The following is a 15,469-nucleotide window of genomic DNA, read 5'->3' as shown; positions in this document are numbered from 1 at the left end:
TGACCTAACTTCTAATAATTAACTGTAATGTCACTCTCGTCCAGGAGGTGGCAGTGTTGCTCCTAAAATGATCGTGCACTGTAAGTAAGTAAGTAAGTAATATTTATTTATATAGCGCTTTACGAGACCAGGGTCACAAAGCGCTTAAACAATCAAAACAATACTCAAAAAAGTACATACTTTAAAGATCAAGATAATACTGAGAACAACACAGGAGTTCGAGAAATTCAAGGAAAAGCCTGAACAAATAGAAACGTCTTAAGATGTTTCTTAAAGAATCCATCAGTAGATCCATCAATTGCAAAGGGAGAGGAAGATTGTTCCAAAGCTTAGGAGCAACAGCCTGGAAGGATTTCTCTCCTCTGGTCCTGAACTGTGTGTGTGAAACCATAAGTAGATTCTGATCCACAGACCTCAGAGCCCGAGCTGGGGTGTAAGGCTGGATCAGATCAGTGATGTAAGGAGGAGCCTGACCATGAATAGCTCTGAAAGTAAGAACCAGAATTTTAAAGTTAATCCTGAAAGAAACTGGAAGCCAGTGAAGAGTTTTAAGGATCGGAGAAATGTGAGTTCTTCTACTAGAGCGGGTCAGAATTCTCGCTGCAGAGTTCTGAATCAACTGCAGACGAGACAGCTCCTTCTTGTTAAGACATGAAAACAAACTGTTACAATAGTCCAGACGAGAAGAAACAAACGCATGGATTACAAACTCCAGATCATGTTCCGACAACATTTTCCTAAGTTTAGAGATTTTTCTCAGTTGAAGGAAACAGTTTCTGGTCAGTTTTCTGCGGTGTTGAACTAGAGACATGTCTTTATCAAATACAACACCCAGGTTTCTCAGGCTCAGTTTGACAGACTGACCTAAGTCACCCAAGTACTGACTCAACCCTGGAATCTTATCATCAGGAGCAATCACCAGTGTTTCAGTTTTGTCAACATTTAGCTGTAAAGTGTTTTCACTCAGCCATTGTTTGATTTCTAGCAAACAATTGACTAAGCTGTTCAGCCTCTGGGGCTCAGTTGGGTCAAAAGAGCAGTAGAGCTGGATGTCATCAGCAAAAATGTGATAATAAACATCTGGAAATCTCTGAATGAGTTTACCGAGGGGAATCAAGTACAGCAAAAACAATAAAGGACCCAGAACAGAACCTTGAGGGACTCCACACAACAGATCTGCCGATTCAGACCTCATTTGATTGGCAGATACACTAAAACTGTGCCCAGAAAGGTAAGATGAGAACCATTCTAACACAGACCCAGACAGTCCCACTTCATCCCTCAGTCTTCTCAGCAGGATCTGGTGATCAACTGTGTCAAGACCTTGGACAAGAAAGAGAGCTTAGTAATAGGCCTGAAATTACTGAGGTCAGTTGGGTCTAAGCCTGGTTTTTTGAGCAGAGGCTCCACAATGGCATGTTTAAATGCATTGGGAAAAACCCCTGTGGAAAGGGAGAGGTTCACCATATTGGTAACCCAGGGGCCAATTACATCAAATACTTTGATAAAAAGCCTACAAGTAATTTCGATTAAAGGAAGAAGAAAAGAACAGAAGATCAGTGAGTCCATCAGCCGGGTGTGGTGGCGCACACCTGTAATCCAGGTGACTGGGAGGCTGAGACTGGAGGATGGTTTGAGTTCAGGAGATCTGAGCTGCAGTGGACTGTGTTGATCAGGTGTCCACACTAAGGTCCGTGTCCATATGGTGCTTCTGGGGGAGCTCAGAACCAGCAGGTGGTCTAAGGAGGGGTGCACCGGCCCAGGTCGGAAACGGAGCAGGTCAAAGCCCCCTGCTGATCAGTAGTGGGATCACACCTGTGAGCAGACACTGTAGTGCAGCCTGAGTGACACAGCAAGACTTCATCTTTTCACTCTCTCTGCTGACTTTAATATCACAAACTCATGTTTGTTTGTTCACTGATCAACAGGTGTCTGTAACACTGACCCCACCTGGACAGGTACGGTATTACTATTCCTCACACACCAGCAAACATTTAATAAACATGTTCATTCATTTTATCTTTTCAATGAAGACTATCTAACGACCCATTCATGAGTTGATTTTAAATATGTTAATGATAAGAAAATGTTCAAGAATCATATTCATTTCACCTTAATATATAATTTCTGTTCTTAGTCAATTTAAAAATGTTGGTAAATTATAAATTGTTATGTAATCGATTGCTTAAGTTTTAACATTATGAAAGTTAAAAATAAACATATTTGGCTGCCTTAAAAAGCCTGATTTGTGTTTTTTACTAAGTGGATTAAAATAACATTCGAAGATTGAAGTCACATTCAAAGAACGCTGACATAGACACAGTCACTCATCGTCAACAATACGATCCACTTTAGTTTATGACTATTATATATAAGGTTTATTTTTAAATTGATTTATAATAAAACTCCTCAACACTGAACTCAACTGGGGTCAGGGGGTCGTTGTGTAACAGCTTCAAGGAAATCGGGTGATTTCCAGTAAGTTCAACTGAAAGTAAATCGAGTAGGAGGATATAAGTGGACTCTGCTCTGTTGCAGAGCATTTCGACATTCATCTCCTGAAAGGCTGAGCAAGTACTGAGTCGAGGTAAATTGCTTTAATCTCTTCTATCCACACTAACTCAATATGATACTGAAACATTGGAAGACACAATTCTAAATGATGAGCCACTTCAAAATATTAACTGTTAGAATTGTTAAAATGTTTCAGAATGACATATTTACAGGAAATCAAGATTTTTTTTTGTTTAATTGACTAAAGTTGGATTGTGGTGTTTTACAGTTTTCTATGAGGGTTAAATAAGATAAACCTTCATTGGTTACTTAGTGGTGACATTTGAACAGCAGCACAGATCACATACTTATACATAAGAAAAAGAGTTTTATTGCAAAATAAAAGTGTGGGAGAGAATTACAAAAAACAAAAAGACAGTGAGGATTATTACTTATTTTGATTGTGTAACCGGGCAGCTCCATCCTGCAGGACGCGAGTACTATGCTATATGAGAACATTCATAAGAGATTATGATGCATTTATGATGGTTAATAGTAATTTTTGCCAACTTGTAAAAAGGTTTGTGTGGTATTGTGAGTTATCGATGGAAAGAGCTTTAGTGGGAACACTTTCTAATGTTGAGACACATGAGATTTAATTCTGAATAAAGTGCCTTTTTTTATAACAATGCAGTGTATTGTAGGAATCAGTGATTTTTAACAGATCTACGAGGATATTTCTCATGAAGAGCATATTTTCTTCTGACCACACCCTAAATTAGCAAAGATTCTGACCCTGCGTTGAGCTGTTTATTTCATTTTTGAACATTATGGTGGTTCTTCATGATTCCTATATTTACATTCAAGTACATGAAGCTTGGATTACTTCACTCGAATATTTTAATTCAATGCATAATGGGAGGGAGTTATTTCAACTGTTTTATTTTCAGAGCTGAGGAAGTAAGTAAGTAAGTAAGTAATATATATTTATATAGCGCTTTTCGAGACCAGGGTCACAAAGCGCTTTAACAATCAAAACAATACTCAAAACAGTACATACTTCAAAGATCAAGACAACACCGAGAACAACACAGGAGTTCGAGAAATTCAAGGAAAAGCCTGCACAAATAGAAACGTCTTAAGATGTTTCTTAAAGGAGTCAGTAGACTCCATCAAGCGCAAAGAGAGAGGAAGATTGTTCCAAAGCTTAGGAGCAACAGCCTGAAAAGATTTCTCTCCTCTGGTCCTGAGCCGTGTGCGTGGAACCATAAGTAGATTCTGATCCACAGACCTCAGAGCCCGAGCTGGGGTGTAAGGCTGGATCAGATCAGTGATGTAAGGAGGAGCCTGACCATGAATAGCTCTGAAAGTAAGAACCAGAATTTTAAAGTTGATCCTGAAAGAAACTGGAAGCCAGTGAAGAGTTTTAAGGACCGGAGAAATGTGAGTTCTTCTACTAGAGCGGGTCAGAATTCTCGCTGCAGAGTTCTGAATCAACTGCAGACGAGACAGCTCCTTCTTGTTAAGACATGAAAACAAACTGTTACAATAGTCCAGACGAGAAGAAACAAACGCATGGATTACAAGCTCCAGATCATGTTGTGACAGCATTTTCCTAAGTTTAGAGATTTTTCTCAGTTGAAGGAAACAGTTTCTGGTCAGTTTTCTACAGTGTTGAACAAGAGACATGTCTTTATCAAATACAACACCCAGGTTTCTCAGGCTCAGTTTGACAGACTGACATAAGTCACCCAAGTACTGACTCAACCCTGGAATCGTATCATCAGGAGCAATCACCAGAGTTTCAGTTTTGTCCACATTAAGCTGTAAAGTGTTTTCACTCAGTCATTGTTTGATTTCTAGCAAACAATTGACTAAGCTGTTCAGCCTTTGGGGCTCAGTTGGGTCAAAAGAGCACTAAGCTGACAGATCTGATCACATTTCCTGTTCAGGAAGCACAGTTAAAACAATGGTAAGTACTGATATATTTTTTTTAAATATTTGTATTGATAGATCAAATCAGAAATACAAGATTTTTCCAGTTCAATAAATCGCCAGGTTATCTTCCTAACCAAAGTTCTATGAATGTATGTGGCGCTCTCTACAGTCATTATAGGTGACCTCTTGACCCAGCAGAGAGTAGTAGGCTGCCTCTTTATAGGGCGTAAACTCCCTCAGAACGTCAATATCTTCGACTAAAGGAGGGGGGTCAGAGGGGCTACACGTACGGAGACAGCTTTATTGAAAGTGTCCAGTGACATCATGATGTCGGCTGACTCTGGTAAATTCACTGTTCTGGTTCTCTTGGATCTGTCCTCAGCCTTTGACACAGTTGATCACCAGATCCTGCTGAGAAGACTAAGGGATGAAGTGGGACTGTCTGGGTCTGTGTTAGAATGGTTCTCATCTTACCTTTCTGGGCGCAGTTTTAGTGTATCTGCCAATCAAATGAGGTCTGAATCGGCAGATCTGTTGTGTGGAGTCCCTCAAGGTTCTGTTCTGGGTCCTTTATTGTTTTTGCTGTACTTGATTCCCCTTGGTAAAATCATTCAGAGATTTCCAGATGTTTCTTATCACATTTTTGCTGATGACATCCAGCTCTACTGCTCTTTTGACCCAACTGAGCCCCAAAGGCTGAACAGCTTAGTCAATTGTTTGCTAGAAATCAAACAATGGCTGAGTGAAAACACTTTACAGCTTAATGTGGACAAAACTGAAACTCTGGTGATTGCTCCTGATGATAAGATTCCAGGGTTAAGTCAGTACTTGGGTGACTTAGGTCAGTCTGTCAAACTGAGCCTGAGAAACTTGGGTGTTGTATTTGATAAAGACATGTCTCTTGTTCAACACTGCAGAAAACTGACCAGAAACTGTTTCCTTCAACTGAGAAAAATCTCTAAACTTAGGAAAATGTTGTCACAACATGATCTGGAGCTTGTAATCCATGCGTTTGTTTCTTCTCGTCTGGACTATTGTAACAGTTTGATTTCATGTCTTAACAAGAAGGAGCTGTCTCGTCTGCAGTTGATTCAGAACTCTGCAGCGAGAATTCTGACCCGCTCAAGTAGGAGAACTCACATTTCTCCGATCCTTAAAACTCTTCACTGGCTTCCAGTTTCTTTCAGGATCAACTTTAAAATTCTGGTTCTTACTTTCAGAGCTATTCATGGTCAGGCTCCTCCTTACATCACTGATCTGATCCAGCCTTACACCCCAGCTCGGTCTCTGAGGTCTGTGGATCAGAATCTACTTATGGTTCCACGCACACGGCTCAGGACCAGAGGAGAGAAATCTTTTCAGGCTGTTGCTCCTAAGCTTTGGAACAATCTTCCTCTCTCTTTGCGCTTGATGGATCTACTGACTCCTTTAAGAAACATCTTAAGACGTTTCTATTTGTTCAGGCTTTTCCTTGAATTTCTCGAACTCCTGTGTTGTTCTCGGTGTTGTCTTGATCTTTGAAGTATGTACTGTTTTGAGTATTGTTTTGATTGTTAAAGCGCTTTGTGACCCTGGTCTCGAAAAGCGCTATATAAATAAATATTACTTACTTACTTACTTACGTGTGTGAGGGCTTCTCCTTATTCGTAGAAGCTTGGTTACAAAGTTAACCTGGGGATTCTCACAAGGTTGACACTAGGGCTGTGTTTTAATAATTGTTTGATTTGGCCCCAAACCCTTGCTATAACGTCACACGAAGGGGCCCTTGGAGACTGGAGGAGAAGTGAGCGAGGGGGTTTGAAATAGATGAAGTTTAAAGTCACCTACCCTCGTTCACTTAAAGCCCAGAATATCATGATCGGCCAGAAGTTTCTGGAGTAGCACTATATTTCATGATTCATCCATTTGTGTCATCATTGTATCGAGACTCTCTTTCTCTCTCTCTCTCTAAAGGTTTGTTGAACAAATGAGTTCCTGTGTGTGTTTGTTTGAGTGTCACTATAAGAGGAATTATAATGGTTTGATATTAAGCATTACGAGTTGCAGGTTGTTGGATGAATAATTGAATAATATGCTATTTTCCACTTCTTATAATTGATGTCATTCATGAACCTCACTGCACATTATTAAGTTTTTAAAATGTTATTATAAAGATACTGGTTCAGTTAATAGTTTGTCATATCTTGCAATTACTTTTTAAGTTGTATTTTGTAAATGAATAAACTTGCACAAAACGGTCGTAGATCATTTTAAAGGGCACCTAATGTGCCGATTTAAGTTTCTCTCAAATTGTTCTAGGACTATTATACTCATCAGTATATTTCTTTTTGAACAAAAATCTCAATTAATAAAGATATTTACATTAGAAAATGCGCTTAAGTCCCGCCCACTCAAAATGCGCCGTTTTAGCTGAGAAGAAGTCTTGTCCAAGCAACCACGCCCACTCTGCTCTGATTGGTCACAAAACACAGGTTACATTCAACGACTCTAAGGCAGAAGTAACGCTCACCATGTTTACATAAACATTTATTTTGTTTCACGTTTAGCATGTAGGTACTTAACTGATTTAGGGCTTCTAGGGGAGGACACCTGCACCACAGTGATGTCAGACTGTTTAATTTAAGCTGTAGTCTCGTTTGGCGAGATTTCATCATGATGAATGACCTATTGCATTTGAAGAGGACGACTTCAACATTTACAACATGTGAATTCAGGAGAGTTGGGTTTTCACATAAGTTGCAGTTTAATTTTTTTGTTCTTTTCATTAATTTATTTTTTTGAACATCCGTCAAAACATCGTCACTCCACGTTTGTGAATAGTGTAATGCGATCTAAACTGTGATCGATTGTTCCTGTCTGGTCTCTGACGGAGTTAGAGAGGCCAGTGTGTATGCTCGTGTGAATACTGTAATTCTGCTAATCCTGTACTGACAGGCACTTCAATGTTCACTCGATCCTTCAGATCCTACTTCAGATCCTACTACACAGTATAATCACACCCACCATCCTTTCCCCAGGTGGGGTGGGTTTCTATTAGCTCTGTTTTTGTCAGTTTTCATTGTCTGAGTGATGAGTCATTCACTTGTTGCTTTATGTCTCGCGGCCAACTCCCTTGAATAGTCATGGAAATTCGATGGTATTGTACCTCTTCAATCACTGGTTGTTATTGTAGCATCCGCATAAACGTGATGCAAGCGTGTTGAAACCACTTCCTTCTGGTTCTTTGTTTCCTCCGAGCTGCCATCATCATTAGATGAGTTGTTCGTGTATATATATCAGTGGCGGGCCGTGCATTTCACACATAGGCCTTCAGTGGCCCACGTTTGAATGAATCCGCCTCTCAATAACTACTTTAAGGTTCTTTATACACCACAGGGATCTGACCGTATACTGTTATAGGACGTTTAGATCATCATCAAATGAACACAACATAAGTGCATTATATCAAAATATAACTCCCACTACAGTCTGTGTGGTTTCCATGGCCACGACACACACGCTCTGCATCGCTTCCACACACACACAAACTAAAGCGACACACACACGCACCACTATTGATCTCATAAAGTTCAACATTATTTCGAAAAAAATGTATTTACTCACGTAGTTCATGGAGGAAATAAGTAAATCATTTGAAGCTTGTGAAAGACTTGGTGTTAGCATAACTTTCTTAATAACGTCCAGCTTATATTGAAATATCCTTCTTCAAAATTGCTTTGCAAGTATATCCGCGACCAGATCAAGTTCTTCAGCCATTGTGTGTTAAAAAACGATTAAATTAACTCAAATCATCGTTTCAACTCAATTTGACTTGTCTCAGTGCTATCCAATCAGAGGCTGTTGTAAATGTGCTCCAGTCGCACTCCTATTGCTGAGCAGGCTCTTTTAAAGTTCTTTTTAACAGTTTTTTTAACCAGTTCAATTGTGTTTTCTGGATATTGCGTTTTGTTGCACTCTGGATGTTGCTTTGTATGTATGTGTAAAAGTTAGTGTTGATTTGTGTCCCTTTTGTTTTGAAAAAACATCTTAAATGCATTTGTAAAGTGCAGAACTGAATAACTGATGTTATTTTATTTTGATATTTCTGTTGATTCAGAATGACGAAGATGACTTCATGGATATTTATCGTACTGAGGAAGAAATGCAGTCGGATCCGTCCTCAGATGGTGTTCATCATCAGGGAACTACTATCAGCGGCATGCAAGGTGAGCCAGAAGATGAATGATTCTAACCAAGGGAAGGCAAATACAGTTGACAAATGTCAAGACATGCATAGAGAATTTGAATACATTTCAATAACAAGTATTTTCTGTTTTTGTAGGGTCACAGCTGAGAAATTACTTGACTGACCTCGGTCTTCACTACGAGGATAAACTGTCCCTGAGAACGGTTCTTCAGATCAACAAAAAGAATGTCAGTGATCAACACCCCACATGTGTTTCAGACCTGCCTTGTTATTTGCTGAGAAAACTAATGAGTGTCAATGTGACGGCTCGAAATGTGAAGTTTACAAACTCCCCCAGTGAGGCCGCACAAGATTCTGCCACCTTGGACTTGGATCAACTTCTAGATGGTCTACATTTAGAGTGTAAAAAAAACCCCTTAGATATCATCACAGCACTTTTGCTGTGTTCAGATAGTTTTGTGCAGCAGGAAATTGTCCTCAAAATGTCCATGTGTCAGTTCGCTGTGCCCCTTCTGCTTCCTAGCATTGACACCAATCAGAGCACTCTGCTGTTGTGGGCTATGAGGGATATTGTCCATAAATACAGGCCCCAGTCCCTCTCTGAATCAAAGGGCTTTGTTGAAGAACAAACTGTTCTTGCTAAACTGCCTCTTGTATCTTTTGTGAGACTAGGCAAATGCTCGTTATCCAAGTCAGAGATTCTCAACAAGGTACTATGTAATTCCCAGCAATATCATGACATTTTTGTTCATCACAACATGGAGTGCGGAAACATTCCACGAAAGATTTCAAGTGGAATGGTGGAAATGACTTGGTATCTGCCTTGTGGAAACAAAAACATGGACCATTTCAATGTACCTGTGTCGGTGACTAACCTGCGAGGAGATGTCGAGTCATTTGACGCACAATACTCGTTTTTGTGTAAAATATCAACAGCCGTTTTTGTGTTCTGTGATGATCTAGCCTTGGGATCGCAGGTGTTAACAAAACAGCATCACAGGGCACAGATGTTCTTGGTTAGCAACAGTCAAAGTGGATGCTTTAACGTTGAGCATTTGAAACAGGTCGCCTCCAAGTTGAAATTGAATAATAAGAATATCGTTCTCAAGAAGCCGCAAAATAATGAAGCTGACTTTCTCAGGTGTCTGAGGGACGCGATCAATTATGCGGTGGATGCCCCAGATATCAGGATGAGCATCGAGGGGATGACTGATGTTGCCCATGAATTGGGGATTTTGGTGGATGAGGACTTGCCGGCGTGTCAAGGGGCAAAGAAAAGTGCTGATGCCATCACAAAAGAAATAGTGGACCCCCTCATATACAAAGAAGTCAATCTACCAAGGCAGGGAGAAATCTGGAAGAAGCTGACTGATCTTGAAAAAGAGCAATTCCGTTTGCGAAAAGCTGGAAATCAAAGTATAGAAATGTACAAAAGTCAATTAGAAACAGAGAAGAAACACTTCCGTAGACTACAGCAGTCTTATGAAATTTCCTCTTCTATGCAAAGATTTATAGAAACAATATCAACTCCAGGAATGGAGAGGGAATTTTTCCTCAAATGGATGAAAATAAATCTTGATAACTTGTCCAGGGAAAAGCTGTCAAAACTCCGTGAGCAATACAGGGATAAATGTGTTAGTTCCAAAGACAGAGAGGAAATTCAGCAAATAGACAAACAGCTTTCCAGTAGCTCTCTGGGGATGGAACATTTCTTCCGGGAGATGGGCCAGATCTATGAGGCTTCACTAGCGACCAATGCAACAAATCGATGCTGTCAAGACTTACAGCATCTTCCAAAACTGTGCGCAGAACTGATGCTAAAGGGTTTGCCACTCGAGCTTGTTGATGGGGATGCGTCTAACACCCCCCTCATGTGGACACGGGACGTCCTTTTCCAGCTCAATGCCTTGGTAGCTCCTGAAGCCAGGATCAAGGTTATCACAGTTCTTGGAGTCCAGAGTACAGGAAAGTCCACTCTCCTAAACACCATGTTTGGAGTGCAATTTGCTGTCAGCAGCGGCCGTTGTACACGCGGTGCCTTCATGTTACTCATTAAAGTTGGTGAAGACCTCAAAAAAATGCTCAAGTGTGACTATGTGGTTATCATTGACACAGAGGGGCTGAAGTCACCACAACTGGCCCAACTTGAAGAGAGCTATGACCATGATAATGAGCTTGCCACACTTGTTGTCGGCTTAAGCGACATCACCATTATTAACATATCTATGGAACACATGCAAGAAATGGAGGACGTCCTACAGATTGTGTTGCACGCCTTTCTTAGGATGAAGGAAGTGGGTAAAAAGCCCAAATGTCTGTTCGTCCACCAGAATGTGTCAGATGTTTCTGCTCATGAGACCAACATGAGGGACAGGAAGGTGCTGCTGCAGAAATTGAACAGAATGACCCTGGAAGCAGCCAAAATGGAGAAAAGGGAGGAGAACAAGCTCTTTACTGATGTGATGGAGTACAACCCAGACACTGGGAACTGGTATATCCCTGGGCTCTGGAATGGAACCCCGCCAATGGCCCCAGTCAACTTGGGCTACAGTGAAGCTGTTAATGATCTAAAAAACCAAACCATACATAAACTTAGCGACTGTAACTCCTGTGAGAACAACATTAAGGCCTTTACTGAATGGTTGACCAGCCTTTGGAGTGCAGTGAAGCATGAAAACTTCATCTTCAGTTTCAGAAACAGTTTGGTAGCAGATGCATATATCAAACTGTGCACTGAGTTCAACAAATGGGAGTGGGAATTCCAAAAAGATATGTACACCTGGACTTCCAACATTGAAACCAAAATCTCAAATCATTCCAGGGACTCTAATACAGCCGAAATGACAACTCTCCTGGATTCTCTGAAAAGAGAAGCTGAACAGGAACTGTCTCACTGGGAGCGTAAGCTTCAGGACAATCTAGCACAGTACTTTGATGATGCAGATGGTTCTGCTCACCTTATTGAAAGATACAGAGAGCAGTTTGCAAACAGTGCAAAGATTCTGAGAATGGAAATCACAAATTCCGTTAAGATCCAGCTGGAAAGGGCCTCAGAAACAAAACGAGGGATGATTAAACTTAACAGAATCAAAAAGACACACACAGATGAGTTGGGAGGTCGAGTGTGTGTCCTGATAGATAAATGTCGAAAGACAAACACCAAGATGACTGATGACCAACTTAACCATGAGTTTGAAAAAATGTGGAAGGAAACTGTGAACAAACTGTCCTTCCCTGAGCAGAAAGCACTTGATGTCTTTGCAAGTATTGACAAACACCTCAGGGAAAATGTCAATCGCAAGGGAGCAAAGGCATCTCAGTTATTACATGAGAAGAATCTCCATGACTGTGGATTAGAACCTTTCACATTCAACCCTGACAAATTTACTTACATTACAGACACGGTTCGAAAATGGTTCAGCAAAAAGTCCCACATCAAAGAAGTACAGGACATGGCTGACAGCATTATAGCTGAATGCACAAAGTTTGCACAGGATAAAATAGACACGAAGTGTAACTACCATGAGACTTACATCCAAGAAATCCTGTATATTATTGATAATCAGCTGAAAGCCAAACAACAAAATTTGAAGACAGACATTCAGTTTGAGATTTTGCTGAAACAACATATTTGCGGAACTGTGGCCAGGGATTTCCTCAAAATGCACATCAATTTCATTGAGCTGAACGACCCGTACAGGTGCCTGGTTCAGAACAAAGAGAAATTCTTAGCCGATTTCAAAGATGTGTTTCATGAGCGGGACCAGTGCCAGAGCAAGGCAGATGAATTCACCAGCAAGTGTCTAAAGCCAGCAATCACAGACTTCGTCTACGGTTCTCTGGGCCTCAACATTGTTGATAAAATGCTGACTCAGGAGGAGTTCAGCACACGGATGTCCTTCCAATACTCTCTTTTAAAGGATCTATTGTCCAAGATGGACTTTCAAGAGTATCTGGGGTATATTTGCTCCTATGAAGAGTATGCTAAGCGTTGCATACATAAAAAAATGGTCTCTTACTTCTTAGTCTCTAATGAAATGCTTGACTTTGAGGATCGGCACATCCGTTCTAGCATCAGCAGCATCAACAAGGCAATAGAGCAAGGCAAAACGGAGAAGGGGGGCGATTTAAGGGGCTATATTGAATATATTTACAAAGCTCTTGGTGACAAACTGGTCATCCCCCAGACTGCTCGTGGAGATTTTATGATTTTTAACAAAGCTGACCCGAAACATTTTGCTTTTTTTCTCAAAAAGAGTCTCGAGGACATGAGCAAAACTCTCAAGAAAGAGTTTAAGAAGGAAACATTTGAAACGAAGCTTAAAAAGCTTACTTTGAATCCCGAGAAGCAGCTCTTCTCAAAAGTCATTGGATGCGGTAAACAATGCCCGTTTTGCAAAACTCCGTGTGAGGCAGGAAGCCGCGCCCACAAGGAGCACTGGGCATCCGTGCATCGTCCCACAGGTCTGGGGAAATGTCGTTTTTCTGACAGTGAAAAACTGGTGACTGACATTTGTTCATCTTTAGTGATCAGTGATATAAACTTCCGCTGCCGGAATACAAACGGTCAATGGCATCCCTACAAAACATACAGGGAGATCTATCCAGACTGGAAAATTTCTCCGGATGTCAGCCTTATACCATCAGACTACTGGAAATATGTTATGAGGAAGTTCAACAAACGCTTTGCAGAAGAATATGAATGCAAACCTGCTGTAATTCCTGAAACTTGGAAAGGTATCACATCAAAACAGGCAAAAGATAGTCTCAAGCAGTCCTTTAACAGTCACTAACTCACTCATAGTATTTACTGAAATAAAGTTTTTACTTTGACTTTGTCAAATAATGGTTTGAAATTAGCAGTGATGACTCTCGCAAACTCAAGATGGCGCAGTTTTTGTCCATCCTTTTTTTTTTAAGTTTTTCAACACATTTCAATGAACTGTACATTGTAATTCAAAAGTGTGAATTGTTGTGTACTGCACTGTCAATGATTGTACTTATTTCGAAATGTAGCTATTTAGCAACTTTACTTAATCACTTTGGTTCAAATTATTTTCCTCATTTTATTTGCATTCATACTAAAAAGAAACAAGTGCCATTAAACATTTTTGCAATTCATGTTCTTACAAGCAGCTGTACAAAAACAATACATAATAGAACAGTAAAATAAAGTTTACTAGTGCTTGCAAATTTGTTGAAATGCTTTTGTGACATTATAAAGAATGACATGTGCAGAAAAAAGACATGTTGTGTTTATTTGGTTTGCAGATGTGTAAAATACCATTACACATCAGACTCTCATCCACCACATTCAAGTATATGTCAAAAATCCTTCCTATCAATCTTCAGTGTAAGCATGATGGAAATATTGGTTTGGATATCGACTGCATGACTGATTTTTCGAAGCTATTGGCAATACCTGAATTGCAGGATTTGGAAAGTGGAAGTGAAAGTTATGAGTCAGAGTCTAATCCTAACCGTCAGTGAGGACCCACGACAGCGACACACGGCACCGAACAGTCGATATAGACTCAACACGTTTGTTTTTTTTCACCTTAAAGACTCCTGTCGCCTGCTGCAATGGCTGCGATTATTAAAGAAATGGTCAGCCAGAAGAAAAGGCGGTATCAGGAGGATGGCTTCGACCTGGACTTAACATATATCTACCCAAACATCATAGCTATGGTTTCTCTTACTGATGTCATTTTGAACAACCAGCCAGACGACAAAAAGAAAAAACATGGCTTTTGTTTTTTGGATTATGACGACCATAAAATGGCAGCTCAAGCTCACTGAAGTGAAGGTATGGGGAAATATAGTCACTGTAGAGAGATCCAATTGAAGACCCGGACCTTAATAAGTACTTATATACCAATACTTATACCAATCCATTAAAAATGAATACACTTTTCTTCAAATTATGTCCGAACTATTGTCATCTCTGTAACACTGACCGCGACTGGACAGGTACGGTATTACAATTCCTCACACATGCAAACAATTAATAAACACATTCATTTATTTATTTTACGTTGAAGAGAATGTAACGACTTTAACCAGAGTTGAAGATAAATATGTTAATGAAACCTAAACAAGTCGTTTAATCTATTAATAATGAATAGCATGTGTAAAATGAATTGTATTTATTTCACATTAACATATTATAACAGTTTTTAGTCGAGTTAAAAATTAAGTTAAAAAAATTCATTGTTCTCTAATCGACTTCTAAAGTCCCAACATCATGATCGACACAGCGAGACTTTATTGTCTTTTAAATTCTCTCTGGATCATCACAAACTATTTAAACACGTCACAGAAGCTTCTGTTCTTTTCTTCCTTCCATCAAAATCAAAGTGCACGATCATTTCAGGAGCAACACCCCCACCTTCTGGTCCAGAGTGACATTGCAGTTAATGATTAGAAGTTATAAGAACCCCGACGTTTACATGAATAAATATGACCTCAGTAGAGTTCAAAGTTTGATTATAAATCAATGTCACTCACATGTTTTATCCTTTCAGCTATAAACATGTTCACGCATGAGTTTATTTGACACCCAGTATCTGAGAAGAATATTTAAAAAGTGTTCAGAACTTTATATATAATCGTCATAAATTAAAGTGGATCGTGTTGCTGACGACGAGTGTCTGTGTCTATGTCAGTGTTCGTTAAACGTCATTTTTTCAATCTTGATTTATTGAAATTCTAATTATTTAATGTTATTTAAATGGAAACTCCTTGCTTCCGTTAAATGAAGTCCAGATAAAAGTTGCTCCAAGTTTCTTCACTTCCATCCTTTTTCATATTACATTTGAAGACGAATTGTATAAAACAATATATCACGTGGAA

The 15,469-nt window shown here is 39.8% G+C and overlaps 1 protein-coding gene and 1 non-coding gene across 3 annotated transcripts; both read left to right on the top strand.

The window, feature by feature from the left end:
- Positions 1–1,571: 1,571 nt before the first annotated feature.
- LOC148069272 (signal recognition particle RNA) lies at positions 1,572–1,869 on the top strand. Its single transcript, XR_015713093.1, has one exon.
- Positions 1,870–2,570: 701 nt separating this feature from the next.
- LOC148069271 (up-regulator of cell proliferation-like) lies at positions 2,571–13,849 on the top strand. Of its 2 annotated transcripts, none has more exons than XM_087802246.1 (3): positions 2,571–2,587; positions 8,528–8,636; positions 8,753–13,849. In XM_087802246.1, the coding sequence occupies exons 2-3, from the start codon at positions 8,546–8,548 to the stop codon at positions 13,408–13,410; spliced, it is 4,749 nt and encodes a 1,582-aa protein (XP_087658372.1). In that variant the 5' UTR covers positions 2,571–2,587; positions 8,528–8,545; the 3' UTR covers positions 13,411–13,849. The 2 variants fall into 2 exon arrangements, with proteins under 2 accessions (XP_087658372.1, XP_087658371.1); XM_087802245.1 differs by lacking the exon at positions 2,571–2,587 and adding an exon at positions 4,396–4,465.
- Positions 13,850–15,469: the final 1,620 nt, after the last annotated feature.

The sequence above is a fragment of the Callionymus lyra genome, chromosome 11 (assembly GCF_982586985.1).
Source record: "Callionymus lyra chromosome 11, fCalLyr1.hap1.1, whole genome shotgun sequence".
NCBI lineage: Eukaryota > Metazoa > Chordata > Actinopteri > Syngnathiformes > Callionymidae > Callionymus > Callionymus lyra.
The sequence above is the reverse complement of the archived record's forward strand: the minus strand, read 5'-3'. Positions and strand labels throughout refer to the sequence as shown.

What these genes read in the sequence shown, in the direction of transcription:
- LOC148069271 (XM_087802245.1), top strand. An exon ending in TACTATCAGCGGCATGCAAG is followed by an intron (nt 8,637 to 8,752) that starts GTGAGCCAGAAG and finishes CTGTTTTTGTAG; the next exon opens with GGTCACAGCTGAGAAATTAC.